Source organism: Barbatula barbatula, assembly GCF_947034865.1.
Source record: "Barbatula barbatula genome assembly, chromosome: 24".
Taxonomy (NCBI): domain Eukaryota; kingdom Metazoa; phylum Chordata; class Actinopteri; order Cypriniformes; family Nemacheilidae; genus Barbatula; species Barbatula barbatula.
Window position 1 is genome coordinate 14,075,554 of NC_136787.1, and position 25,378 is coordinate 14,100,931.

Here is a 25,378-nt window from a genome sequence, read left to right on the forward strand (position 1 = left end):
AAACAAACATATAAATAAAAATGCAGTCACTGTAATCAAAGGTTTCTGAAATTAATACTGAACTTGGCTGAATGCCTAACCCTAAACCCTATGATATCTGCAATATGATATTTATGAAAAGGAATTGTATTCCTTTAGACTCGTATTTCTTTAAAAAGAAAAGACACAGCATGAAACACACAACATTGCATATTTCTTTCTTATTATACGTTCTTATTTCGTTATTACAGCTTGAAGGTGAAAATAGAAAGTTGTCTACAATAAGTATCCAAAACGAATTATATTATACTTTTCAGTCATACATAATATGGCAAATATATTTTTAAAACCATGAAAATATTTCTGTGTAACGGTTATATACATTGTAGAACTTGATAATGTCTCCCTCTAGTGAAATAACGTCGACAGCTAAAGTTCGCGTGGACGCCTGCTGGCAATATTTAGGGACACGTGACACACACACATTTGTTTTATTGAAAGTATTAAGTACACATTTAGAAAGCCAAGTCTGAAGATATTTAAAAACTATTTGACTAGTGAATATGTGCCAAATTGTTTCTTATCTCGGCGCACCCGTCTTCTTAAATCTTGATGAAGTGCTGCGTTTCACAAAAATACACTTTATTAACCTGATGATAATTTAATATTGGACAACTAAAGGGGATGATTGGAAAGCTTATATAAGTGGTAACATTCTTTCAGGGCACTCCAATCTTCTGCAAATCGTTTTAACTGAAAGAATAAACAGTAGTAACGTGGGTTGTACAGACGCAATCTCTGTTTACCTTTCATTTGTGCGCTTTGTAATTGGATGTCCTAGCTGTCACTTCAGCTGTGGGCGTGGCTCTGCTTACTCTACTCCACGCTGCACCCCGTGAGCGCTCATAAAACTCATTTCATTTAAAGCCGTGGTAGGCATGATATGAACCACACATCGCTGACTTTTACCGTACGACCAGACGATTGTGATCCGATCATGTGTGATTGTTAGTGTTGGACAAACTAGTGGTTTCGCCAGCGGATGTTCAAATCTTCACGGCACTTATCATCAGACTAAAGAAAAGTCATCTGATTTGGCTTTGATTTTGGGATGGCAGAACCGCAGCAGCAACAGTTGGTTGATATCGACCCAGATTTCGAGCCTCTTTCCCGACCGCGTTCATGCACCTGGCCGCTGCACCGACCGGAATTCAACGAGCCGGGGAGCTCAAACACGTCCTCCCCGGCGCCGTCCGTCAAGCCGGAGCAAGGCATTGTGGACTTTATTAACAGTTTAAGTTTACTAGAGGAGACCGAAGACTACACGGAGGAGAAGCCCGTTCTGTTGTGTAACGACTTCCACTGCCAGGACAACTGCGTTCATCCCCAGCAACAGCATTCAGCGCTGTTGCATCCACAACAGCCGAATCCCCAGTTGACGCACCCGCAACAGGTGCCGCCGCTCCCCGCCCCTGCCAGCAGCTCCAGCCCCGCAGCGGCCCAGAGGAAGAGCACCTCTTCTCGTAGGAACGCATGGGGGAATATGTCATACGCTGACCTCATCACCAAGGCGATCGAGAGCTCCCCTGAGAAGCGACTCACCCTGTCTCAAATCTACGAGTGGATGGTTAAGAACGTGCCTTACTTCAAAGACAAGGGCGACAGCAACAGCTCAGCCGGCTGGAAGGTAATTGCTCTCCAAGGCCAAGCACAAGTGCCATTTATTCTAGTGTAGAGGTCTCCATCATACGTGCTTAAATAAGAGTACTTCATCGTTGAAAACACACTATCATGTTACAAAGTATTTGCTTCTTTTGAGATGAAGTGCTCCTGTAGTATCGCAGTATCTACATTTAACGTTATGCATCTGTCAGGCGCTTTTATTCAAACGGTGCTTTCAAGCATTATTTCTCTATGTGCGATCCTGGGCTCGAACCCATAATCTTTGCGTTGCTAACACAATGATCTTCCAGTCAGATAGGCACATGCGTTTGCCTTAACTTAAAGTCAGTCATTTACTGTAGATAAACAAGTCAGATTTGTACGAGGCATCAGTAGTAGGTGGAAAACTTAAAAAAAAGTTTAAAAGCCGAATGTGGAAATAAAAAAACAATTTATTTATGTAATAATTTGTATTATTTCCAAATGCTTAAAAGGAAAGCATACAACGACCCATCGAGATCACAGCCCAGTTGTGGATTCCCTCAAACACGAGACATGCGGTTTGTTATGGAATTTGAGGCGCGAAAGAGGAGGGACTCGTGTATCAACACAGTCTCATCCGCACGGTCGGAGATGCCTGCTTAGTTGAATCGTTGTTTAATAGCCTGGACAGGAGAACTCGTTTCGTGGTTTGCTTTTTACCATCAGATCTGACATGCTCTCGTGAAGAACGAGAAATTCACCCCAAAATAAATTCTCGTAGTTCACGAATGGAAATGTTTAGAATAAGGTCTGCTCTTTTCCATATAACAGAGGGGACGAGGACAGGGACTGTCACACTCCAAACATGCTATAAAAGCATATTTTGAAACGGTCCATATGACTTCTGTACCAAGTTCCATTGATGTCAACCCTCGTGTGACGTGAGTTGACGTGTCATATTTGAATGTACGCAAGAGAGAGCTAGACAGCCAGAGGGTTGTGTTTTCTGCTAATTCCATGATTATTTAAGTGAGGCTAAAAGTTATTGCATTGCTCCAGAACTTGTGATATAGCACTTTAGGACCACTTTTGTTTTAATGATATATGTTTGGCCTCTATTTAGAAAACAAGCAGTTGCACTACTCGTGGGTCTTTTGGTGGTTAAATGTATCACTACCATTATTTACGCCAAGGAATGTGAGTGATCTGGCTGGATGTCATCTCATTTACCTAAATTATCACCACTTGCATGCAAAGCTATGTAGTAAGTCTCATGATCCAAGCATACATTTCTAAAGCTCTCGTGGAGTTTTAAGGTGCCTAATGACTAAAACCAACCGCCTTAAATTCAGGGGGGGGCTATCTCACAAAAATGGTGAAGCAAACAGAGACTTTGTTCGATGCTGAAAGGGTTTTTGTCAACCTGTCATTTATCTCTGCCACACTTGCATTATTTTCTGATTCACCTCTCCACACAAGCCACTTTTGTTTCTTTGCCGCGTTCATGGAAACGCAAATCCCCACTGTCACATATTTCATGGCCTGCTCCTATCACAGTGCTAAAAATACCTGCAGAATTACCAGTCATGACAGGGAAACACATTTACCTGAAAGGTGTGGTCCCCCACCACCACCGCCATCGGCTCTGCACGCCAAAACAAAACATTGTCTGGACTCCGGCATCTGTGACATCATAGTTTCAGCATTCCAGTCGATCGTAGAATGTTTCTGTCGGGTTGTATGGGCTGGACTGTTCTTTATCATTAAGCTGTCTACATGCCTGAGACTAGAACAGTATTCTGCGTCCTGTCCCATTAAAATCAGTTTAAAAAAATGAGATAAAAACAATTTGTGAGTTTTTGTCCTAACCAGGCATGATTGTGATGACGAGGAAATTTAGTCAATTTATTGTTTCTATCCGTGTATACCCGCCCACCGTGAGATCTCATTGCTCCACAAAAGCAGTATATATATATATATATATATATATATATATATATAAATATGTTTCTAATGTCTTTTACTGTGTATAATATAATTGTTTGTGACTAATTTTATTGCATCATATCTGATTAGGTTCGTTCTTTGTTGTCACGTTCAAAAAATGTCTAGAATTTGGAACCAAATAAAAAAAAACCTTCTGTTTTGCAAGTTTGAGCCTTGGATTTGGCTGGAGCTTAAATCAAAATTGATTGAGAGTTGAAACTGTGGGATTTAAATGTCTCCGGGGTGAGAGGTCAAAACTTAAAGGTCATGCCACCAAGTTTGTGGAGCATGTCACGGGAGTCCATGGCCATCTAAAAGTCAAAGCAAAATAATGAGGGTGGTGTTCAAATGCATTTTATGAGTTTTAATGGTTATTTCATAACTCTCTTGTGTCTGTAAATACACACACTATTGTTTACGTGCCATAAATAGTCAAACACACACACACTGGCAGAATTCCATGTGGGTCAGTTGTATACCTCTCCAAGTGCCCTTATAACCACCTTGAGTACTTTTAGTAAATTACATATACTTTTTGTTTCTGAACTCTATATGTCTGTGATGTAAAGATAGTGTCTGACTCAAATAATTGTAATGGTTTTCTTACAATTATTTCTTAAATAATTGTAAACGCATAGCTTACTATTTAAATCTTTTTTTAGGTTTTCTTTATGTTATTTAAGCAAGCTTTCTTGTTTTTCTCTCTATTTTAATCAGGGCTTAAGAAAATGTTTAACTTTGGGCCCCGGTTTCAGCAGATGAACCCAGTTACCTTTAGGTGCTTTGAAGTTCACTATAGGTTTCCCAGTAATACACACATGCAAGCTATACATTTGTACAGCAGGATTTTCAGTGTTTGAAATGCACACGCATAATATTTGTACAACCTTATCTCAGAGCAGATACAAAATCGTAGCTTAGTTTGTCGGTCAATAAGTTTCGGCTGTAGGTGAATAGGTCACTTATTCTCCAAATCCAGTGACTGCTGAACTTGAGTGTTTGTGGATTCATCCTCAACTGCTGTATTCCTCAAACAGCTGTAGTATATTATGAAATTTAAATGAAGTCTAGAAAATTTTAGAAACTTTAGAGTTTGTAACCTCAGGACAGGTTCTCGGAATATAGATAACTGTCAGCACATACAGGTGAAATCTGCAAAGCTTGAAGCTTGTGGTTTATAGATGATACCTGCTCTACATAATATAGGTAGCATCTAATTAGCATTGTGCAAAGTGCAGCAAAATTGAAGGGACATTTTGCGCTTTCTTACACACACACACACACAAATACACACATTCGCACATGAAAAGGAAGTTAAAGGAGAAAAAGGTTGAAAATGAGATGAAACGCACGCAAAGCTGCTCCACTGTACCGCAAACACATGAAAGAGTTTGACGCCGTGGCTCTAAGAGTTGGTGCACACTCGACTTCTGTGGGTACCTGTGGCTTTTAATCTATAGCTGCATCAGTGTGCATGCCTTGGGACTAAAAGTTACATATAAACTGTCTGAACCCATCAGAAAAAACTGAAATGTCAGATGACGGCGACCGGATGTCAGCACCAAAGATGTGTTGCAAAAATAGTTTGTCAACAGTGTGTCATTTTTGCTCCAGCGGTAGCACCAAACAGAATAGAATACATAAATATGGTTCACAAAGTTTCCTTAATGTTTCATTTGATCATACAAAACACGTTCACACCAAACGCATGGCATTGGTTGAGTCACTGTTTCTATCTCTCACCACACAGACAAAGAGAACACGTTCCATTGAGTGGTAAAACATGCAGCAAAATGGCTACACTTCAATAGGAGAAACCATGATTAAAACACACAATTATTTGCTGAAATTAAAAGCATTTGGACTCGACGGTGATCCCAATGACTTACAAAGGAACCAGGTGTCCTTGGACACTGATATGTTGCGTGGAATTTTGTTTCCAGATATTGTAAGCAGCCGTTTTGCTGAGTGTTTTGTCACTTTGTTTTGGTGTGTTCACGTGGAAAAGTGACGTCACGCGCATACCCTCTGTTTGTTTCCAATATACTGATCCATAGGTTCAAATTTTACTAAACCAGTGTTGATATAGTCCAAACATCAGAAAAAATCAGCATATGTACAAGTATCTGTTAAAAAGCCTGCGTTTTGGATGTGACAAAAAGGACTAAACACTGTGTAGGATTTCTGTGTATTAAAATCTGCAAACCTGAAGCAATCATACCAAACAGATGGAGAAGTAATGTCTTCATAGAACATAAAATAGTTACTTTATTTAAACCACCACATTTTGACATTGTGCTGTTAGTATAGTAAAAACCTTTGGTAGAAACAATTTTTTCATGGTAAGGTTGACATTTGCGTGCAATTGCCCAAATCACATCTGTAGAATAATAGATGCCTAGTGTATTTTACGATGACAAAAATGGATGTAAGATTGACAGAAATTCATGCTTCACCAAAGAAATTCCTTCAAACTTGTTTGCACTTGCAAAAAGACAAACTGTTTACCTTAACTAATTTTCTCCGGAAAGAAAGAAGACACTAAGTGTTTGTGTAATTTCTATAAAGCCACACTGCAAGAAGTCAAACTCAAAGCCTACGTATGTGATTTTTCAAAGTCTGATATGTTAGCCCCTGTGAAACTTATATTTTCACAATAGATTAATATACTGTAGGCGTCCATTATTTGTTTTCAAAATGCAGATATTGGACAGCAAATTAGATTTTCTTCAAAGTAAAAAATGTTGTCACCAAAAACAAATGCATAACAATCTAGCTGAATGCATCCATAACATATTTGATTTGGACATTGGTGCAAATTAATTAAATGTGAACAGATTTTGCATAAAATTTCATCACAACTGTTCATTGTTTATTAACGTTTTTGCACTTCAATCATGCTGGTCTTGGTGTGGATCAGACCTTTACAGTCAATTATTGTTGGAATGCTTGATTCTGATTGGCCAGTCGGGACATTTGCCGGTTCGTTATTTCCAGATAACAACCTCTCAAAACTAATAACACATGGTAATCCGGATGCAGCAAATCATTTTGACAGGTTTTTCGACAAATTAAATATAAATATGTCTTTTTATAACATATATGACATATATTTCACTTCACTTTCACTATATAGTTTATGACATTTAAACGTTGTTTCTTACCTTAAAACCGATTTTCCTCGCGGAAGTTCTGCATGCGGTAAAAATTAGCTTATAAAATATTTCTAATTCACATTTCATGTCCAGGTTTTTTTTTCATGTGGCAAGTAGCTGTGTAATAAGCTGGATAATAAACAAGCAGCCGGCTGTTATCGCAAAATAAGCCCCTTCAATGTAATTCACACTGTCGACTGCCTGTACATTATCCCTAACTTATCAAATATATATTAACAGAGCCACACTAAACAATCTTCACAACAACAGCCAGACCGTCATGGGGCACCGCATCCCTTTGTCGACTCCTGTTCATTATCACGCGGTACCATGGGGTGTCTGCATTCTTGTGAAAGCTAATCTCAAACCTACCAAGCATATATATATATTCTGTCCTCATGTCAGTGTTAAAATTCTCAGTCATGTAATTCTTCGCATTGAATTAGAGGTTAGAGCCATCTGGGGTCACCAGGCTTTTGTAAGGGTCAGCTGTGAAGTTTTTTAGGCCCCACTGTACTTTACTGTACTGTATTAAATGCTATGGCTACACTGCGAAATCACAGGAGGTGAGAGCAAGTCTTCTGACTTTGGGAAAGAAGGAAGAGGAGCAGAAATGGAAGGGAAAGGACGTTCACATAAGGGAAAAGCGTCATACATCCGCCATTCCGGAGCCCTGTGCTCACTTCCATCTCCATGTGTTCCTTAAAGCATTTCCTCTGCAGCCTGTCAGAAAAATCCAGTGGCTTGTTTACAAGGGAATGTCACTGTGACGTCTGCTTAGTTTTTAGTTTAATTGTTTCTTATTATATAAGTGCCATGTTTCAGGTGTAGTCTGCAAATTTAATGTTCTTTAAATATGTGATTGGTATATGTAAGAGTCCGGATAGCATAGATCATTGTTTCCTTGTTGTATCAGTCACTGACATTGCAATGAATTTGCTCATTAGTTTCAGTATGACTCAATGTTGAATCAGTGGAAAATTACTAACAGTGGTATTTGATGTAAGCCATCACATTTCATTGGATCGTGGACGTTACCCTTTAATATTATAGGTTAATATGAATCTTTTTCTGCCCTCGCAGTCTTGATTACATCAGCAGAGAAGAAAAGGTATTTCAGAGGTGAAGGGTTTAGAAACAGCCAGTAACACTCAGTCGTGGGATTGAGACTTTAGTTTTTTTCATGATGCAGACTGATAAATATAACCAGTGTTGACAGACCCCCATTGTAAGTTATAAATTGTATTTTTTTAAACTTACACATTAAAAATACATGGTTGTTAAATGTCCCCCTAAACCGCCTATGAAATGGACAGTTGACCCAAAAATGTCATAATTTACTCACCTTCGAGTTGTTCCAAACCTGTAAATATTTATTTGTTCTGATGAACACAGAGAAAGATATTTACAATTCTTGTAACTTAAAACTTCTTGGCCACCATTGACTACCATAATAGAAAATATGACAACAGTAGTCAAAAGTGCCCCAGGACTGTTTGCTTTTCTACATTTATTTATCAATGGTGGCCATTTAGAACTATAATCTGAACAAAAATGCAATATATTATTTTTGTACAATATTTGTACGGCCTTTACAATTATATTTGCACACCTACTTTCAGAATCCCCACCTACTATTAGCCCCAAAGTGATCTCATTAAAAGGACCACTAAATCAAACACGACCCTTGTCTCTCCCCTCTACCGGCAGCACAGATATCCTTTTCCTTTCATGAAAACCGTAGGCCGCTACTGGAGCTTTGTCATGTTGGGTCCGGTGGAACCTTTGGCTTAAGGTTATTTTTGCACTTTCCTGTAAAAACAGCGCACACGTCTCCCACAATGAGTGATGATGCGTTTCCTGCTGAGTGGCTGGAAAATAGCGACATTCCCTCCTTGAAAAAGACACACTCTCTCACCCCGTCCTGGGACTGGAGATAGTACTATTAGGGTACTAGAGTTCGACAACATAACTGGTCGTCAGACTGTCTGGTTCATTGCAGAATATAGAACATGAGTCCGGTGTTCAATGTAAAGTATATTTGCCTTTCACTTGTTTTGGTACGTGCGGGCATGCACATAAATTTGTTTCTGGCCATTTTCTGTTTATTTCTTAATTTTCAAAGAATGGAAAGGACAAAACTGGTATGGAATGGAAAAAACTGGTAACATTGATAAATATTATGGTAAACATAATGTTGTTAGCTGAAAGGGTTATAGAAAAAAAACACAAGACATTCGCTTTGTAAATTATTTATTTAGATTTTGGAAGTTGTTTCCGAGGCAGAGAAAGTTATTTACAAACACTTTGTTCTAACGAATACAAAACGAAAACACACAATCAGGTACATTGACTAAGAAAGTAAGAACAAATTAAAATTTCCATTATCTTCAAACTAATTTGATATGCATATGAATTTGAAGAATGTTGTCGCTCTCACAAAGTGAAATAACATGGGAGGAGAATAGGAGGAGTGTTATTCTTTACACTGTCTCACAATAACACACACGCCCCTGTCAGACCCTGGGGAGCAGTTGTGCACGTGCAAAACACACTCGAACATAAACACACAAGCATGAGTATACCCACGCAGATCCAGTACATGAATGCACAACGGCAGGTGCTTCGGAAGAGGGTCTCTCTGTTGTTTCTCTCAAGGGAGGCTGATGCTAGCTGGATACCAGGGGACAGAAAGACCCCCATACTTGTCGCCTTACTGGAAGGTATTGTTTTTCTCAATGGCCTGTGACATTTACCGTTACTACACGTGCAGTATGTAAACCGCCACCAGAACATCCTTAGATTACAGTGAGGGCCAATCTCGATTTCTTTCTGTTTGTTAATTTTGCAAAGTTACATTTTACTTACTGATAATGTTATTTTTAGGCATTTGACAGATCCTTTTATCCAACGACATAAGTTACATGTACAGAGATATTTAAGGTGACAAATTATGCATCTGAATTTCTTAAAGTTATTCACTCTCTGATCATTTCAAACCTGTATGCCTTTCTTCTGCAAAACATGAAAGAAGATATTTAGAAGAATGTTGGTAACCAAATAGAGGCTGCACCCATTCATTTCTATTGTATGGACACAAAACCAATGCAACTCAATGGGCATTTACTTTAAAATATCTTCTTTTATGTTCTGGGGAAGAAAGTCATGCAGGTTTGGTGGGTGAATAAAATATGAAAGAATAACATTTTGGGGGGTTAACTATCCTTTTAAAGTGGCTGTCTTTAAGAATGGCAAATAAAGGCTGTGTTTAAGTGTTTTGATATTATTTTGGATGCTGGGTCACCCATATCTGTCAACACTAATCCTGGGCAAATAGGGCTTAAGTTACATTTATCATAATGAACATAACAAAGAGTGAAAGAACAAACGATTAACCTTTACCCGTCTGTATTAACACAACAAGTGCGCTACAGTTTTTGTAATATCTTTTTAAATTTTTAAATGTATTACCGGTTCTGTTCAGAAGAAATAAAGCCATCTCTGCATCCGTTTTCAACCCTTTCAGATCACGGAGTTCACGCCACCTTTAAAATGCCTTGCCAATATAAATTCTTGTCCTCACATTCCCTTTTCCTTTGTAAACAGTTTGTACTTTCTTGGTCTTCACAACTGATGAATCCCCAGATGTCTGCGCTGTTTTTCTTTTAAAATTAAAAGTATTAAAAGTCTGTTCACGAATGTGACGAAATGACGCATAGACAAAAGACACCAAATAAGGATTTCCGGAGAAACACGACAAGGAAAATTACAAACTAGGGATGCACGATAAATTATCGACCATATGGGTATAAGACGATAAATGGTCATTTTTAATGTTTTCGGAGGATATATATATTATAGCCGATATATTATTAATCATTTATCTGATTGAACCACTTCAGGTGCCCGTTGCTCATAGATAAATACTGTACAGTACTGTCTTTCTGTCGTGATCAATCATTTCAGTCTCAGAAAATGTTATATAAACTTTAAGGTACTGTATATCGGCCAATTTATCGGTTATCAACTTAATAATTGGTTTTAGTTCATTTTTAATAAAGAAAACCTACGGATTGCCACTTTAAAGCCATGTTTCATCACTGTGAAGGGTTAAAGGAAGCGTTTGACATTGTTGATGTGGGAAATCCATGATAAAGAAATGAATGTGTCTGTGTGTATTTGCGGGAAAAGCTTGAGATGAAAAGAATGTAGATAAGGATTCTCACATGACCTTGGCCTGTCTGTGTATGTCCAATCTTCTTCTCTTACCATAATATGACATCACTTCCTGTTAGTATACTTGGTTTAGAGATTTTGCACTCAACCGATACCACACACAAAAGACAGGTAACTGAGGGTGAAACGTTACTACAGGAATTAGTCATTGCGTGTATGTGTGTACGAGTGTGCGTGGTTCGGTACAGTGCAGGGGATCTTTATGTGTGTTACTCTTGTATGTGAAGCATGTTAGCTCATTGTTTTAAGTTTGGATGACAGTAATCACTCCTCTACAAGGCCCCAAAGTTTGTGTCTGTGTGTGCGCATGTGTGTGTACGTGTTTCTATAAATTGTGGGGCCCACTTTGTAAATAGATTATTCAACTAAATTATGCAAATTCATAAATGTAAATATACCAAAAAAAACTTTGAGTGTTAGGGAATTCAAATAAAGTTTGTACATTATATAGCTAAATATGTCTATGGAATGTCTTCACAATGTATAACAACAAATGTGTGTTTTTTACAGATTGCAAGACTGGAACATACTGTATATTAAAGCAAACATCTTAAATGTCCAATGCATAATTTGGATGATTTATTGACACAAAAGCAATATAATAAACTGTACTAGTAACTATATCTTCAGAGGTATATAAAGACCTTACATAATGAAGCGTTATGTTTTTATTAACTTAGAGAGAGCTATTTCTATCTACATACTCCGCGGGTCCACTTGCATGGAATTGGCCATGTTGTTTCTACAGTAGCCCTAAACGGACAAACTGTTCTACAGAGCGCATTTCATAAAAACATTATCTCCTTCGGCAAAGAAGGCAAAATGTGATAACATAGTACTGTGTCAGCCTCTGTAGTGCTTCGAAAGGGAGGGAGAGGGGTGGTGGCCATTCGAAACCTCACCACTAGATGCCGCTAAATTTCACACTCAGGACCTTTAAGGTTTATGGAACACAAAGGTTTTTAAAAAAAAAAAATTCACTTATTTTTAAATTAAGAAAAAATATTTACTAGGACAGATCCAACTGTGTCTAAAAGCATACCATGTCATAGCCAAACCATTTTGTTGACATGAGGTTAAGGGTGAAAGGAATTTAAAAGTCTCAAAAGATTAAATGAACAGTCAAACTTTAGCGAGTGACAGAAATCTTGTCGGGTCACCTTGTGTTTAGAGCGGAAAATAGAGACCGCAGCAGGTTGTTCTGGTTTCATGGCCTCAGATCCCCCTAAATCTCTCTCTTTCACACTCGGTACATACAATTAATAAAAAAAGGCATTGTGATCCATCATAGAAATTTCTTCTTAAAAAACCTAAACCTGATGGTTGACATCAACTTACCAGCTTTTTTAATCAGACAGCATAAACCTTATTCAAAGGAACAGCTGAATCACACTCTGTGTGTGTTTAAGCCTTGGATTCATGCTGTACTCTTACATGCTTTTCGTTGTCTCTGCCTTTCCTGCCCCTCCCTGAAGCGACCACATGAAATGATAAAATGACAGATCTGAGTTCAACCCAGGTGCTTGCTTGTGTCTGTGTGAGGTGCGTGGTAAAGGTGGGAATGGATTGGTTGGGTGGGGTTGGAAATCAGTTTGAAAACTGTGATAAACCCCTGTGGGTGTCAAACCTCCTTGCTGTGATCTTCCGCTTTCTTTGTCCCTATGTCACCGTGCGCGTGTGTGTGTACAGTATGTGTGTGTGTGGAGAAGAACAAAACGTGGAACTCATTGAAAAATTGGACAAATAAATGATTCGAATTGTTTTTCATAGACATCAGTGAGATTAAACTGACATCGAATTGCTTAAACCTGTTGCTTAGATTTTTTCTTTAGAAACCGATCCTTGCATTCTCATTTAATTGCTGAATAGGACAGGCACTTATTTCTGTTAAACACATTTTTTTATAATCAAATACTTTTAGGTAGTTCTTAGGTATTGTAGGATACATTTTTGGAGTCTCTTAAACTACAAACGATTTGAAGTCTAAACCCTGACCAACCAAGATTTCCTGAAGATTAAAGGTTTCATAGTAGCTACTTAAAAGATTACCACTCTTTGAAAGCTAAGATTTGCAGTCAGACCTCTTAGGCCACGTTTACATAATGAAAAACTGAAAAGTTGCAGTTTCACGGACACAAGACAGCGTTATCAAAACGGTCTGCATTTTTACACGGATCCAAGAAAATGGATAGAAACGCTGTAGAATGCATGCCAGTCCAGGGGAGGGCGATATTGTTGTGTAAAGAAACAGGAAGTGCCTTGACACATGCACAGTTATTAGCCCAAAAAAGTACCGCTTTTTAGTACCGTTGGTGGACGTGTATGTGTGTTTTAAAACTGGCGACTGTAAATCGTGTGTCTCTGCTAGTCTTATTGGTGTAGCAAATCCAAAGCTTTCTGGGGAAACTTAAATATATAGTCGAGTAGCGAGAGCTCAAAGTACGGAAAGCCGCCATATTGTTTTGGCTGTACTCGCGCAACTGAGCACGTCATACTCGTTACGCATACGCGTAACATCATCTTTTTCAGAAAGTTCCGTCTTGCTGTAATTACCCTGTAACCTTTATCTTTTATGTTACCCTTTTTGATACTTTTCAGAGTGTTCTGTATATTTGCATATGTTTCTTCAATATAAAAAAAAAAGAAAGTTCCGTCTTGCAGTTTACATGGAAACGAAAACGGTTGCATTTTCAAAAAGTTGCACTTTGATACCCGTTTTCAAAAGTTTGTGTTTTCAGTCGCCTAATAAGCCGGATCAGTGTAAACGGACAGCCAAAACGCATAATTTTTTTTCGTGGTTTCATTTGAAAACTGTCTTGTGTAAATGGACTCAAAGTATTGTCGCTCAGAGCTGTGAAAACGTCTTTTACTCTGGAAAAAGAAAGTCGGCTGATAAACAATGCTGCAATCAGTGTCTCTCTTCATGTGTCTGATAACAAAAAGGAGTAGTTTCTCTTATCAAACATAACTTCCTGCTTAACCCTGACTCTCATCACAGAGCAATGCTTTTTTTTAACATGTATTAGTGTATTTTGCATCCCAGAGGTCATCGTAGCGTACCGGTGTGGGTTTGTGCCCGTCAGAAGCCCTGCGGTCTAGCAGAGCGAGAGGGCAGACGGGCCTCCTATCAGCATCATACAGCTCTTCCTGAACAGATGGGATCAAGAAGGGCGATCAGAACTCTCTCTCTCTCTCTCTCTCTCTCTCTCTCTCTCTCTCTCAGTTTGTTATTCTTTACAGTATCGGGTGGATCATGGTTCTTAAAAGAACAGTTCACCCAGGAATGAAAATGCTGTCATCATTTACTCGCCCTCGAGGTTTGGTTACAAGCATTCTTTCAAATATCTTTCTCTGCGTTCATCAGAACAAATAAATGTATACAGATTTGTAACAACTCAAAAGTAAGTAAATGATGACAGAATTTTAGATGTGCTGTCCCTTTAACACAGAAAGAGACTACATGCCATAGCATTTTCTTTTTCCTGTACCTCCTTTCTGCACCACATGAAATGAAGGTAAAGTGCAGACCCTGTACTATGTGATGGTGTGTTATGTGTAATGGAGCTACAGACATGAAGCACAGGTGCTTTTGGTACTGCGTTGAGATTTCCCTGATATAGCTCAGGTGCATTCAATGCAAGTCTAAAAGGATTTTATGTGAAGTGCCAGCCAAACATGCCAGTCTGAGTGTTTAGAAAAGTAAAAGCTCACCTCAGATTTGAAATTTCATTCATGCCTGTACACATACAGAATCTACAGTCGAGTCACTCTGTGTAAAATATACTAAACAAATGTGAATGAATGTAAAAGAGTAAGAAACCCGTATTTCAGGGTTTCATTCATAGAGGTTTCACACACATGTATACTTCAAGTTTTCACTTCAGTGCTAAATATTTACAGTGAAAGGAGAGAAAAAGATAATAGCGGATGTGCACAGGAGGAAGTGGTTTGGCCCATTGAAGACTCGTGTCACGGGTTTATCTCTGAGGACCTCTCACTTTTCTGTTGAACTTGTGCATTCTTGTTTATCTCCTCTGCTTTAAGTATCATTCATTGACATTATTCACTAGATCAGTTTAGAAAGGCACTCAAAATTCTAATCGTCTGTTGAACAAACTTGTTTGCAGTAGCTTAAAATCTTTTTTTAATCTGGTTTATCTCCTCTGGTGCATTAAGTTTTGTGGTATTAGTGTTAGCAGCGTGAGCATCACATGAGTCTGTTTGTGTTTATACAGTGTTTGCTATATGCAATGTTGTTCTTGAGTTTGGCACCTCAACCTAAAGGTTCCTAAATGTGCTTTATCACAATTTGTCTGTCAGACAGTCTCTCTGAGACTAACGTGATGCTTAAATCAAATACTTTTTACTGTCAATAGCAAAAAGAAGATGCTGGTTTGCTGCTCATTTGGCAGATTATTTTGATGTGGTGAACATCAGGCACCTGTCTGTGAGATCGCACCTGGTCTTTCGAAGCGCTGCTTGTTTACTCTCTGACCGACGACCGTTGTCAAGGTGTCACGGCTGACTGGGTGCAGTTAAACAGCTGTAAGGGAGTTATCCAGTCCGTTGGTACCAATGCTTGAACATTTGATTTTCTCAAGCATCGTGTCTACACTGCAACGGACAACTAACTCGTGCAGATACAGCAGCACACATAACTTACTGAAGTGCTTTGAAATGAGAAGCGTTGTTCGATACATTAACATCATTTCCAATGAAACAGGAATTTGGGTTTACATATTGAGTGGTTCCTCACCCTTTTTAAAATGGCAAATTTACTTTAGTTTACCTCATATTTAGCCTGTAATTTCATTAGAAAATGCAAAATGATGTCATAAAACCGTCCCATCTGTTTTTGTGGAAGTGAGAGAGTAATGCTGTGTTCTCACCAAACGCAAAATAAGCGTTTGCGCAAATAAAAAATTGCGGTCGACACAAATTACAAATTTCAACTCCGGCTCATTGACCAATTTGACCGGACATCAAAGTCATAGCAATTTTGAATGATCTATTGATAGAAATGCAATAATATACATAGCTATGTCTTCAGAGGTGTATAAAGAGCTGTGACGCGATTGACTGCAATGACACGCATTGGGTGACGCGATTGCCAGTTGAAAATGTTTTATTTGAGCGAGAAATTTGCACAAAGAGCTCTTTGAAACTTAGTGTTTGACAAGTCCAGACACGTGAAGACCCTGTCGTGCGATGTTTTTCACGTCAAAGTAATAAAGAGTGAGAAATGCAATGCTTCGCATTTAGCGTGAACATGACATTTTTACATCTTCTTAACGGGAATTTTTCAATGTTTTGGAGCACAGTAGTTTAAAGAGTAGATATCCATTGGGCTAACATATTCATACTAAAAGCCAAAATACTTAAAATTTCATTTTTGATGGGGACTTTTAGACCATTCATAAAAAGTAAAAATTCTGTCATTTTTTCACCCTCGCGTTGTTGCAAGCCCATGTGACCGTCTCCTGAAAAACATTGTCTCGGTCTCACTGTTTGTCTTGTTGATGTGCTGTGTGAGCTGAAGGTGATGTCTGATTAATAATGCTGGGTTGTTTTTGAATGCCAGTCAGTGCGTCTGCTGTCTGGGGTGTCAGACAGGATGCAGATGGGGGGTTCTCGGACTTGTTTATAAATCCCTCAGGAGGTCTGACACACGTATGTGCACACACGTGCACACACAAACACATGGTGCCTGACCCCCCTAAGCATAGTTTAATGCAACTATAGCTCTGAGGATTAGAATAGAATCACATTTACGCACATTCATACACATAAATTATCATTGCACCTGTTACTATAAGCAAATGCACTGCTGTTTACCAGTTTGTCATGAGTTGACCTCGACTCGACGTTTACCCACAACGCCAGAAATCCTGTTTTATCTAAAACTGTGGGGACTTGATTCTGGCCGAAAAACCCTCACGTAACAGCCTGAAAAGAGGAGTTTCGATTTGCGCAATTCTGAGCCCACTTCCCACCCATTGGTGGAGAAATTGGTGCATGGGTCCATGTTTTTTTTTCCTGTCACTGTGATTGACTCAAATCGTACCCAAAAGGGGATTTTTATTCACACTTGCAGAAGGGCAAGGGATATCCCTGATCTGAGACCAAAGGTCTCTATGCAGATTTAAATACCTCACATGATGAAAGAGGTCAGCCCTGTACTGTGGACTGAATAAATGTCCCATGTGTTGATCTCAGACCAGCAGGTGCAACAAGCTCGCACAGAACTTGCATTTTTTCTGAGCTGATTGGGTAAGAGCTGTGAATTTATGAGATTTTACTGTTTCACATTTTAACCTGAATGTGCAAATGGTACTTTTTGAAAGATCCCCGTGAATACTATTATCTGTCTCTTGCTTATTTTTTAAATGTGATGTCTTATTTGATAAGAAAAGTGTCACACCTCCCCTACCAAAATGATGCACATTCCTGTACTGACTCACTTCCTGGCTCTAGTGTGCTGTGCATGTGCATGTGCAAAGCGTCTTCACATGAGAGTTTTGCAAACTGCTAATCTGACAAAGTGAAAGTGCTATTTTATGCGTAAGTAAGCTTTTTCTCTTCCTTTTTTATTCTCTCTCTCACATGTCTTTCTCACAGTATGGTGTCAATGTCTCAAGGTGGAGCTTTGCGGTACTGTGGGGGTTCTATTACAGTAGAGACAGACGCCAGACAGCCCATACGTCTCTCTCTCACTCTCTGTGTGTGTGTTTGCAAGGGTCTTTCAGCACTACCAGAAAATTTGCCCTCCTCTACACATAGGCACAGACACACAACGAACTCATCGACCCTGACTTTCTCACTATGAAAACATTCCATCGGCCTGCCTCTACGAACCCTCCCCTCTCTCTCTCTCTCTCTCTCTCTCTCTCTCTCTCTCTCTCTCTCTCTCTCTCTCTCTCTCTCTCTCTCTCTCTCTCTCTCTCTCTCTCTCTCTCTCTCTGAAAAACTGCATAACTTTCCATCAGTGCACTTCTCTTTCACATTTTATCTCTAGTCCTGCTGTTCTTCCTGTACCTCACACTCGGCATCCTTTCTGCTATTCTTCCCCCCCCCTCGTTCGTTAGCCTGTGGTACCATGTGGACAGCTGAACCTCTGGTTACTCAAGTGCTTATGAACTTGTACATGCTTCATAAAAGACATGTACAGCTGATTCATCATCTGTTCTGTGTACTTCTACATTGACACTTGTATTAAGTCTCTTCTTCTGTAAGCCCTCTGTAGACACTTTGTCTTGATTGGTCAAATTATTAAATTAATGGTTCATTTGTCATCAGATTAAATCATTTGTTATTAACTTTTAAAATATCAATAAAAGTTTTGAAGGAAATGGTTACGACATTGGAGTGTAGACATTGTTTATAATGTTATATATTGTATATTATTTATATTCATAGGTTTATTTAGCAGAATACACTGCAGCTCTATAACACTATCAATCAATTGCTTTTGTTTGAGCATGCTGACACAAGAACATGCATAATATTGTCCTTTTTCTAAATATAGTGTATAGAATATTTATATTTGTATATATATATATATATATTTATTCTATGTACTGTACTGTATATGCGTATATACAGCCACGGAAAAAACTGAAAGACCATTTCAAAACTTCTTTCAGTTTTTCAGAATTTACTCTAGGTATGAAAATTACCATTTTTTAAAAATATAGTATTATTTTTTGTTGAGAAAATTGTCAAAATAGCAGAAAATATGCTCTGGTTTTTTCAGACCTCGTATACTGCAAAGAAAAAAAGTACATATTCACTTTTAAGCAAAACAGCAGTACTATTTGTCAATGTATTTAGGAAAAGTAGAATTTAGTTTTTTATGTGATAACCTTCAATTTTGGCACATGGCTGTTGCTTCACTCCTGAGGTTTGATTTTATGAAAATTCAACAGACATTCGACTGAAATGGCCACAGAACATCTACAAATGCTGATTAAATGGAGATTTGGAATGGTCTTTTTTCCGCAGCTGTATGTATATACACACATGTACTGTATATGTGAATGTTTTCTGCATTTACCTTTACATCCAATCAGCGTTATGTGATCAGAGTGCATTCCCCCCATGATGTGAAAGCTGGATTTTTCTTGACTTGACCTTGAGGTTGTGACCTTCAGGATCAAAAGTTGGAGGTGACCTCCCACTGACCTTCTTCTGTTGCTCAAGTAGTTTATTATGTTGCTTTTTCCCCCCCATTTCCTCCAAACACTTCCTGCTTAACAAGAAATGAACCGTGACTTCCTCCTGTGATGCAGCGCTAGATTTGATAACTCACAGTAGGAATAGATTTAATCAGATTTATCCTGTATGTACTGACACATGGAATTATTATATCTCTTTAGCTTGGTTCACATTATGTTACTACTTTTTGTAGTTTATGATGGAGGAATCAGTTTTGCGTGTTTAGGGAAAGTCCATGGTTAGTGATCTTATTTTTCTTATTTTCTTTTCTGTCTTTTAGTTAATGCGATCTGTGTTCATTATCTGATCGTTGTAAACCATGCCTCATTCACAATGTATATTTTGGATGAAGGTTATAAAACGGGAACAACATACTCTTGCATTTATTATTGATTTTAGGTAAAACAGTAAAATATTGCATATTTTGCATATTGTATATTTACATTAGGGTGGAAGAAAAGTATTGTATAAATATCTTGATGGTGGGCTCTTTTTATATGGGCCAGTAACCAACTAATAGTGCCCTAGCAACCACAAGAACACCCTACAAACTTCCCTTCCAAGTAGAAATCCCCTTACAACTACCCACAACACCCAATCATCATAATTCCTCAGAAAAATCCAGTTTATACTCTTGTTACAGCACATGTTTGAAAGTTATAGCCTACCATAGAGATGTAGGTCTGGTTTGGGTGTGAATGGAAAAACTAAAGCAGACAAAATATCAGTAGCACAGGATGTGTGTGTATACATTGAGATCAGTGTGTGCATTTCAAGCAAGGACATGACTAAAACGTTTTCCCTTTTAGACCAAACTGGCCTTCTTCCCTTCTTATTTTCTCCAGGCTTTGAAGGAATTAGGACCTTGAATTCACTGTAGCATTATGTGCACAAAAGTAATAAATAAAATATAGTACTTTATAGTACTCATAAAGTTATAAGTACTAAAACACTGTGCGCATTTTATTCATGAAATACTAGAACCGAGCAGCTGAATTTGCTAAAATAGCACTAAATATGGAAAAGCAGGTGGTGGATTTTCACTTAAGAGATATTGTGCACATTTTCTATCGATCAAGACAGTAGTTGTGTTGGAGAAAGTAATTTTTCTGTCCGTAAATATTCCAAGGGAACAAACATACTGATAAAATGTATAGCTTGTATGCACTGTAAATCGCTTTGTATTAAAACATCTGCCAAATGCATTGATGGCAATGTATGTCTCCAAACACACAAGCCTGATTGGACGATTACAGCTCATTTCCACGTCCTGTGATCGGTTTCAAATCAAACATACACACTCAAATGCAACCAGCTTTTCATATTGCTATCCCGTTTGTTTTTTTGTGTCTGGCAGAACTCAATCAGACACAATCTGTCCCTGCACAGTCGTTTCGTGCGAGTGCAGAATGAAGGAACGGGGAAGAGCTCGTGGTGGATGCTGAATCCTGAAGGGGGCAAGAGTGGCAAGTCTCCACGCAGGAGAGCCACGTCCATGGACAACACCAGCAAGTTTACAAAGAGCCGAGGACGAGCGGCCAAGAAAAAGGTCATTTAGTTGATTTTGTGGCCCTGTTTGGTTTTGTGAGAGTTGTTATTCATGCTTTGCTGTTGTGCTTTCCTCTTTTGTGCCTGTAGATGACCATGCAAAGTGGACTCGATGGTGGTTCTAACAGTCCTGGTTCTCAGTACCCAAAATGGCTCGGCAGCCCCAGCTCTCACAGCAATGACGATTTCGAACCCTGGACAACTTTTCGTACACGCGCCAGCTCCGATGCCAGCACGCTCAGCGGACGCCGTTCACCCTTCCTACCTGAGGAAGACGAAGCCGGCGAGATCCACATCGGGTACCCGGGCATCAAACTAGGCCCCCTGCCCAGCCTCTCTGAAGTAACAGGTTCCCTGGTTAACCATGGACCTGAGAGCGTGATGATGGATAATGTGTTAGTCAATCTCAACATTATTTCCCCCAAAAGTAATGGGCAGGTAAGCCAAGATGCCCAATCCGCACTGTCCTCACCCATGATGCAAGGTAGCCCCGGGTATCCATCTTACAACTCGCCCCAGCAGGACTATCGAAAATGCCTGTATGGACAGGGTCCCATCCCCATACCAACATTATCAGACAGTAAACCAGGCGGTTACGGACCTTTCACGGGCCATTACAACTGCGCTCCAGGACTGCTTAAAGAGTTACTGACTGATCATAGAGACCACACGCAGTCCTTGGAAAGCATGGCCTCTCAGGTTGGAGATGGGGTGCATCCTAGCTACGCCAGGTCGGGACAACTAGTACAGTGTGGGAAAATTTTAAGCCCACATGCACATCCACACACACATCCTCACCTCAACGCACACCAGCGACCGCTCCATCAGATGCCCTCGCCGCCGATGGGCATGAACGGTTGTACCCTGGTGCCCCACGGGCATCCTGGTCGTCTTGGTAACATGAAGCCTCACCTGCCTCACAATCATCCTGCTCATCTGGGAAAAGGTGGAGGAGAAGTAGGGTTGCCAAGTTACACCAACGGCAACGGCTTTCACAGACATGGAACGGTTCATCACCTCCTTCATGGTCATCCAGAGCGGTTGCCCAGTGACTTGGATGACATGTCAATTGAGCAGCTAGAATGTGATGTAGAGACTGTCCTTCATGACACACTTATGGATGGCGACGCCCTGGACTTCAACTTTGATCCTATATACAGTCAACAGAGTTTCCCTCACGGGGTGAAGACAAGCACAAATAACTGGGTATCTGGATAGACGTTAAGTCAAATAAAATTACATCTTTGAGGTGAAATATTTGTTATTACGTTGTTTTCAAAGCACTTATGATAGTCCCCAAAAATATATGGACAGATAAACGAAGTATTGCAAAGTAATTCCTTGCGTTAGAAAGGCATTAATGTGTCTTAAAAATGTATGACAGTCTTCATTAAATAACAAATTATCAAAGCATTTGTTTGAACATTTTACAACCCTTTGCTAGAAAAATTTGTTAGGGCATAGGATATTTTGTATTTTAAAAGTATTTAGCATTTTTGTAGTCTTTGTGTAGGATGCCATTCATTTAGTGAACTTGAAGGGAAATTAGTTCATTTTTAAGCTTAACATGGCTTAAGAACCAAGACCAAAAAATTGGTTTTAAGGAACACGGCGAAAGGAACTAAGGAACTTGACAATAGTATACTTCGTTGTTGTCTATGCAGTGGAATTAATTATGTATATTCTCAGCACACTAGTGTGCGAAGTGTCCATATACTCTTGGGAACACTGTATGTGCGAATATATGTAAATATGTCATGGATCAATGGACAGATGACCAATGCAGCTCTGTAAGTTATGGTCTCCATATGTTTTATAGCGTGTAGACAGATACAGATTTGAAACCTTCCTACCCCACAAGTGTTCTGTTTTTTCCCATGTACTTTTCCAAAAGAAAATAATAAAGCCAGTGTTGGATCACTCATCATTGTGAGCCAATGAGCAGATTCACGTCATAGTAGCTTTCCGCTCTTACGGGCAACTATGACAGCTCATGTCTGCTTCGGAAACATTACCGTCATGTTTCATTTTAGTTTTCTCTTACCGCTCGAACTCTCTCTTTCTCCCTGTTTCATTTCTCATTTGCATTTACCTCAGTCTTAACTTCTAAGTACAAAATGTACAAAAATCTCCGTTATTTTCAGGAATCATAGATTTAATATGTACATTCAGACTAACCAAAAGCAAAAACATATTTGTGGTTTTGTAAAAATTTATTTTGTCTTTTTTTGTTTCATCGGTCACTATTCTTCATTGAATTTCAGTGATGTACAGTTTAGTGTATCATGTTAACTGGAATGTATGTAAATTATACATTACAGATTAATTGTTTTCACATTTGATGGTGATGAATGAATGAATGCCTTTTGTACAGAGATGTATATTTTGTTGTAACAATGAGATGGTAAATGAAATGTTTATATTAGTAAATTTCAGCTTCTTGTCAGTTTAAATGTTTTCTCCAAAGAATTTTCCTCTGATCTAAGCCTTTAAAGTCTATAAAATATATTGTGGCCTTTACGGTGTAATGTATAAATATATAATGGATGGTTTTCTCAAAATGCTTGATAAAAGTCAAAGCTATTCTTTTTAATATTGAAGTATTTAATCATCTGTCTAAATGTGTTCAGGTCAATGACAACTTTGTTGTGATAGATTTAGTTAAAATTGTGAATTCTCATTGAAAGACACAGTTCACGACTACTTAAGGCTAAAAGGCTTCTTAAACTGTTTTAATTTTAGTTTTTTGACAGAGATAATACGATAATTTTGTGTTATTTAAGATTGTTCCCTCTGTGTTCTTGTCTTAAAAAAATGTACATCGCTGCAAATGCAAACGCACACTTGATGCATTGTAACTGCATATCTACAAAATATTTAAGGCTTTGAGATTTTCTATCCCAACAGTAAGGAGAACCATGAAGGGTTTGTAAATTATAAAGAATATTTTTAACGTATGCATATATTTTTAACAGCTGTTAAACAAGTACCCACAACCTGCCTTTTATAGTCATTTCAGACTATGAATATTACAAATGCTCTTGTTTGTCAAATCTGTATATTTATGTGACACTGAATTCGTGTAATTCCATTTTTGTCTACTTATGTGGATTGTTTGACCTATAAATGGTGTTGATTTTGGCTTATTTAAAAACCACATTGGATAGTTTTGACTGATTTTTTTTAATGTATGATTTAGTCTCTAAATGTGTACATTTTTTGTATTTGCTGATGCTAACATTGCTCTCCGATGTGACATGATTGACATGGGCGGTGGTACAGTTGTGAATTTGAAACAAACTTATCCTTGAGTTCTAGTCAGAATCACAATGCTTTTATAGACTAGTTCAACGTGGAGGAAGTGCCTGATAATAATGTAATGTAATAAAACAGCTAGTAAAAATGTATTAACATACAAATATTTGCAGCTGTTATATCAAGCCATAATTGTATATAAAAGTATGAATACATAACAACAAACCACGAGTCTGTTATCATTCCTGCTGTGCTAATGTAAATGTGTTTAAATGTTAATAGGAATCTGTCGAGAGCAGTTCGAAAATTTTGTTTTTTATAAGCGAGACTGTATTCACTTGCTCGGATCATTCAGTGTTATCGGAAGGAAAAGATAAACACGAGACCCCTAAACATGAAATGATTAAGTTTGATACTATACACAATGGTATAATTGACTTTAAGAGGACCCAAAAATGTGTAATGTTGTATGTATTGCTCTTTTATATGCATTTGTCAGGTTCAATTAAAAAGATAAGAGATGATGAGACATAGTGGTTCGGGTCTTCTGGCACACATGTTCCCCACATGTTCCTCCTGATGGATCCACATACAGGGGTTAGAGAGGGAAAAGAAGAGGTCACATTAGGACAAAACACTGTAGGAAATGCTTATACTTTGTGGGACACACCACAAGTATTTAACCCACAGACCTCTTGTCTGAATCTGAATCCACCTCTCTCTCTCTCTCTCTCTCTCTCAGCTGTAGGGGTTCATTGTTAGTGAAGCGGTGCAGATGCAGCACGCAAACACATTTTTTTGTTGTTGCTGTCAATGTGTGTGTTCTTCTGCCTAAAAGGCCCTGAGAGTTTCTTCTCAAAAGCACCACTGTACTTGATATTTTTGCACCAACAATCAGGTTTCTTCATTTACTTTGGATAGAAACCACACTGACCTCTTTAAGTCCTTTGAAGAGCCATCAAAACTATCACATGGTGCTTTTATGACATTTCCAGTGGAATTTGTTAATTCAATATATTCTTTAGTGTGCATGAAAAACATCCATAAGAAGTTTTCATCTCTGTGAGCAAAAACGTTATATATTTGTTTTAATGCCCCGTCAGGTTAGATTAAAGGTCCAGTGTATGAAATTTAGCGGCATTTAGTGGTGAGGTTGCACCACTCCACTGCTCGCACCTCCCTGACACAGAACTAAGATATTGTTTTCTAAGATTTTCACTTCTTCTCCGAAGAAGATAACGTTAATATGAAACACGCTCTGTGGAGCAGTCACTTTAGAAAACAACATGGCAGATTTCATGTTAAGGGACCGGCAGTGTACATAGATAGAAATAGCTCATTCTAAGTTATGTATTTCTGTC

The 25,378-nt window shown here is 38.6% G+C and overlaps 1 protein-coding gene across 1 annotated transcript; it reads left to right on the forward strand.

The window, feature by feature from the left end:
• The first annotated feature begins 830 nt into the window (after positions 1-830).
• Positions 831-24,236, forward strand: foxo1b (forkhead box O1 b). The gene is made up of 3 exons (XM_079448582.1): positions 831-1,666; positions 20,572-20,763; positions 20,853-24,236. The coding sequence occupies exons 1-3, from the start codon at positions 1,091-1,093 to the stop codon at positions 21,978-21,980; spliced, it is 1,896 nt and encodes a 631-aa protein (XP_079304708.1). The 5' UTR covers positions 831-1,090; the 3' UTR covers positions 21,981-24,236.
• The last annotated feature ends 1,142 nt before the right edge of the window (positions 24,237-25,378 follow it).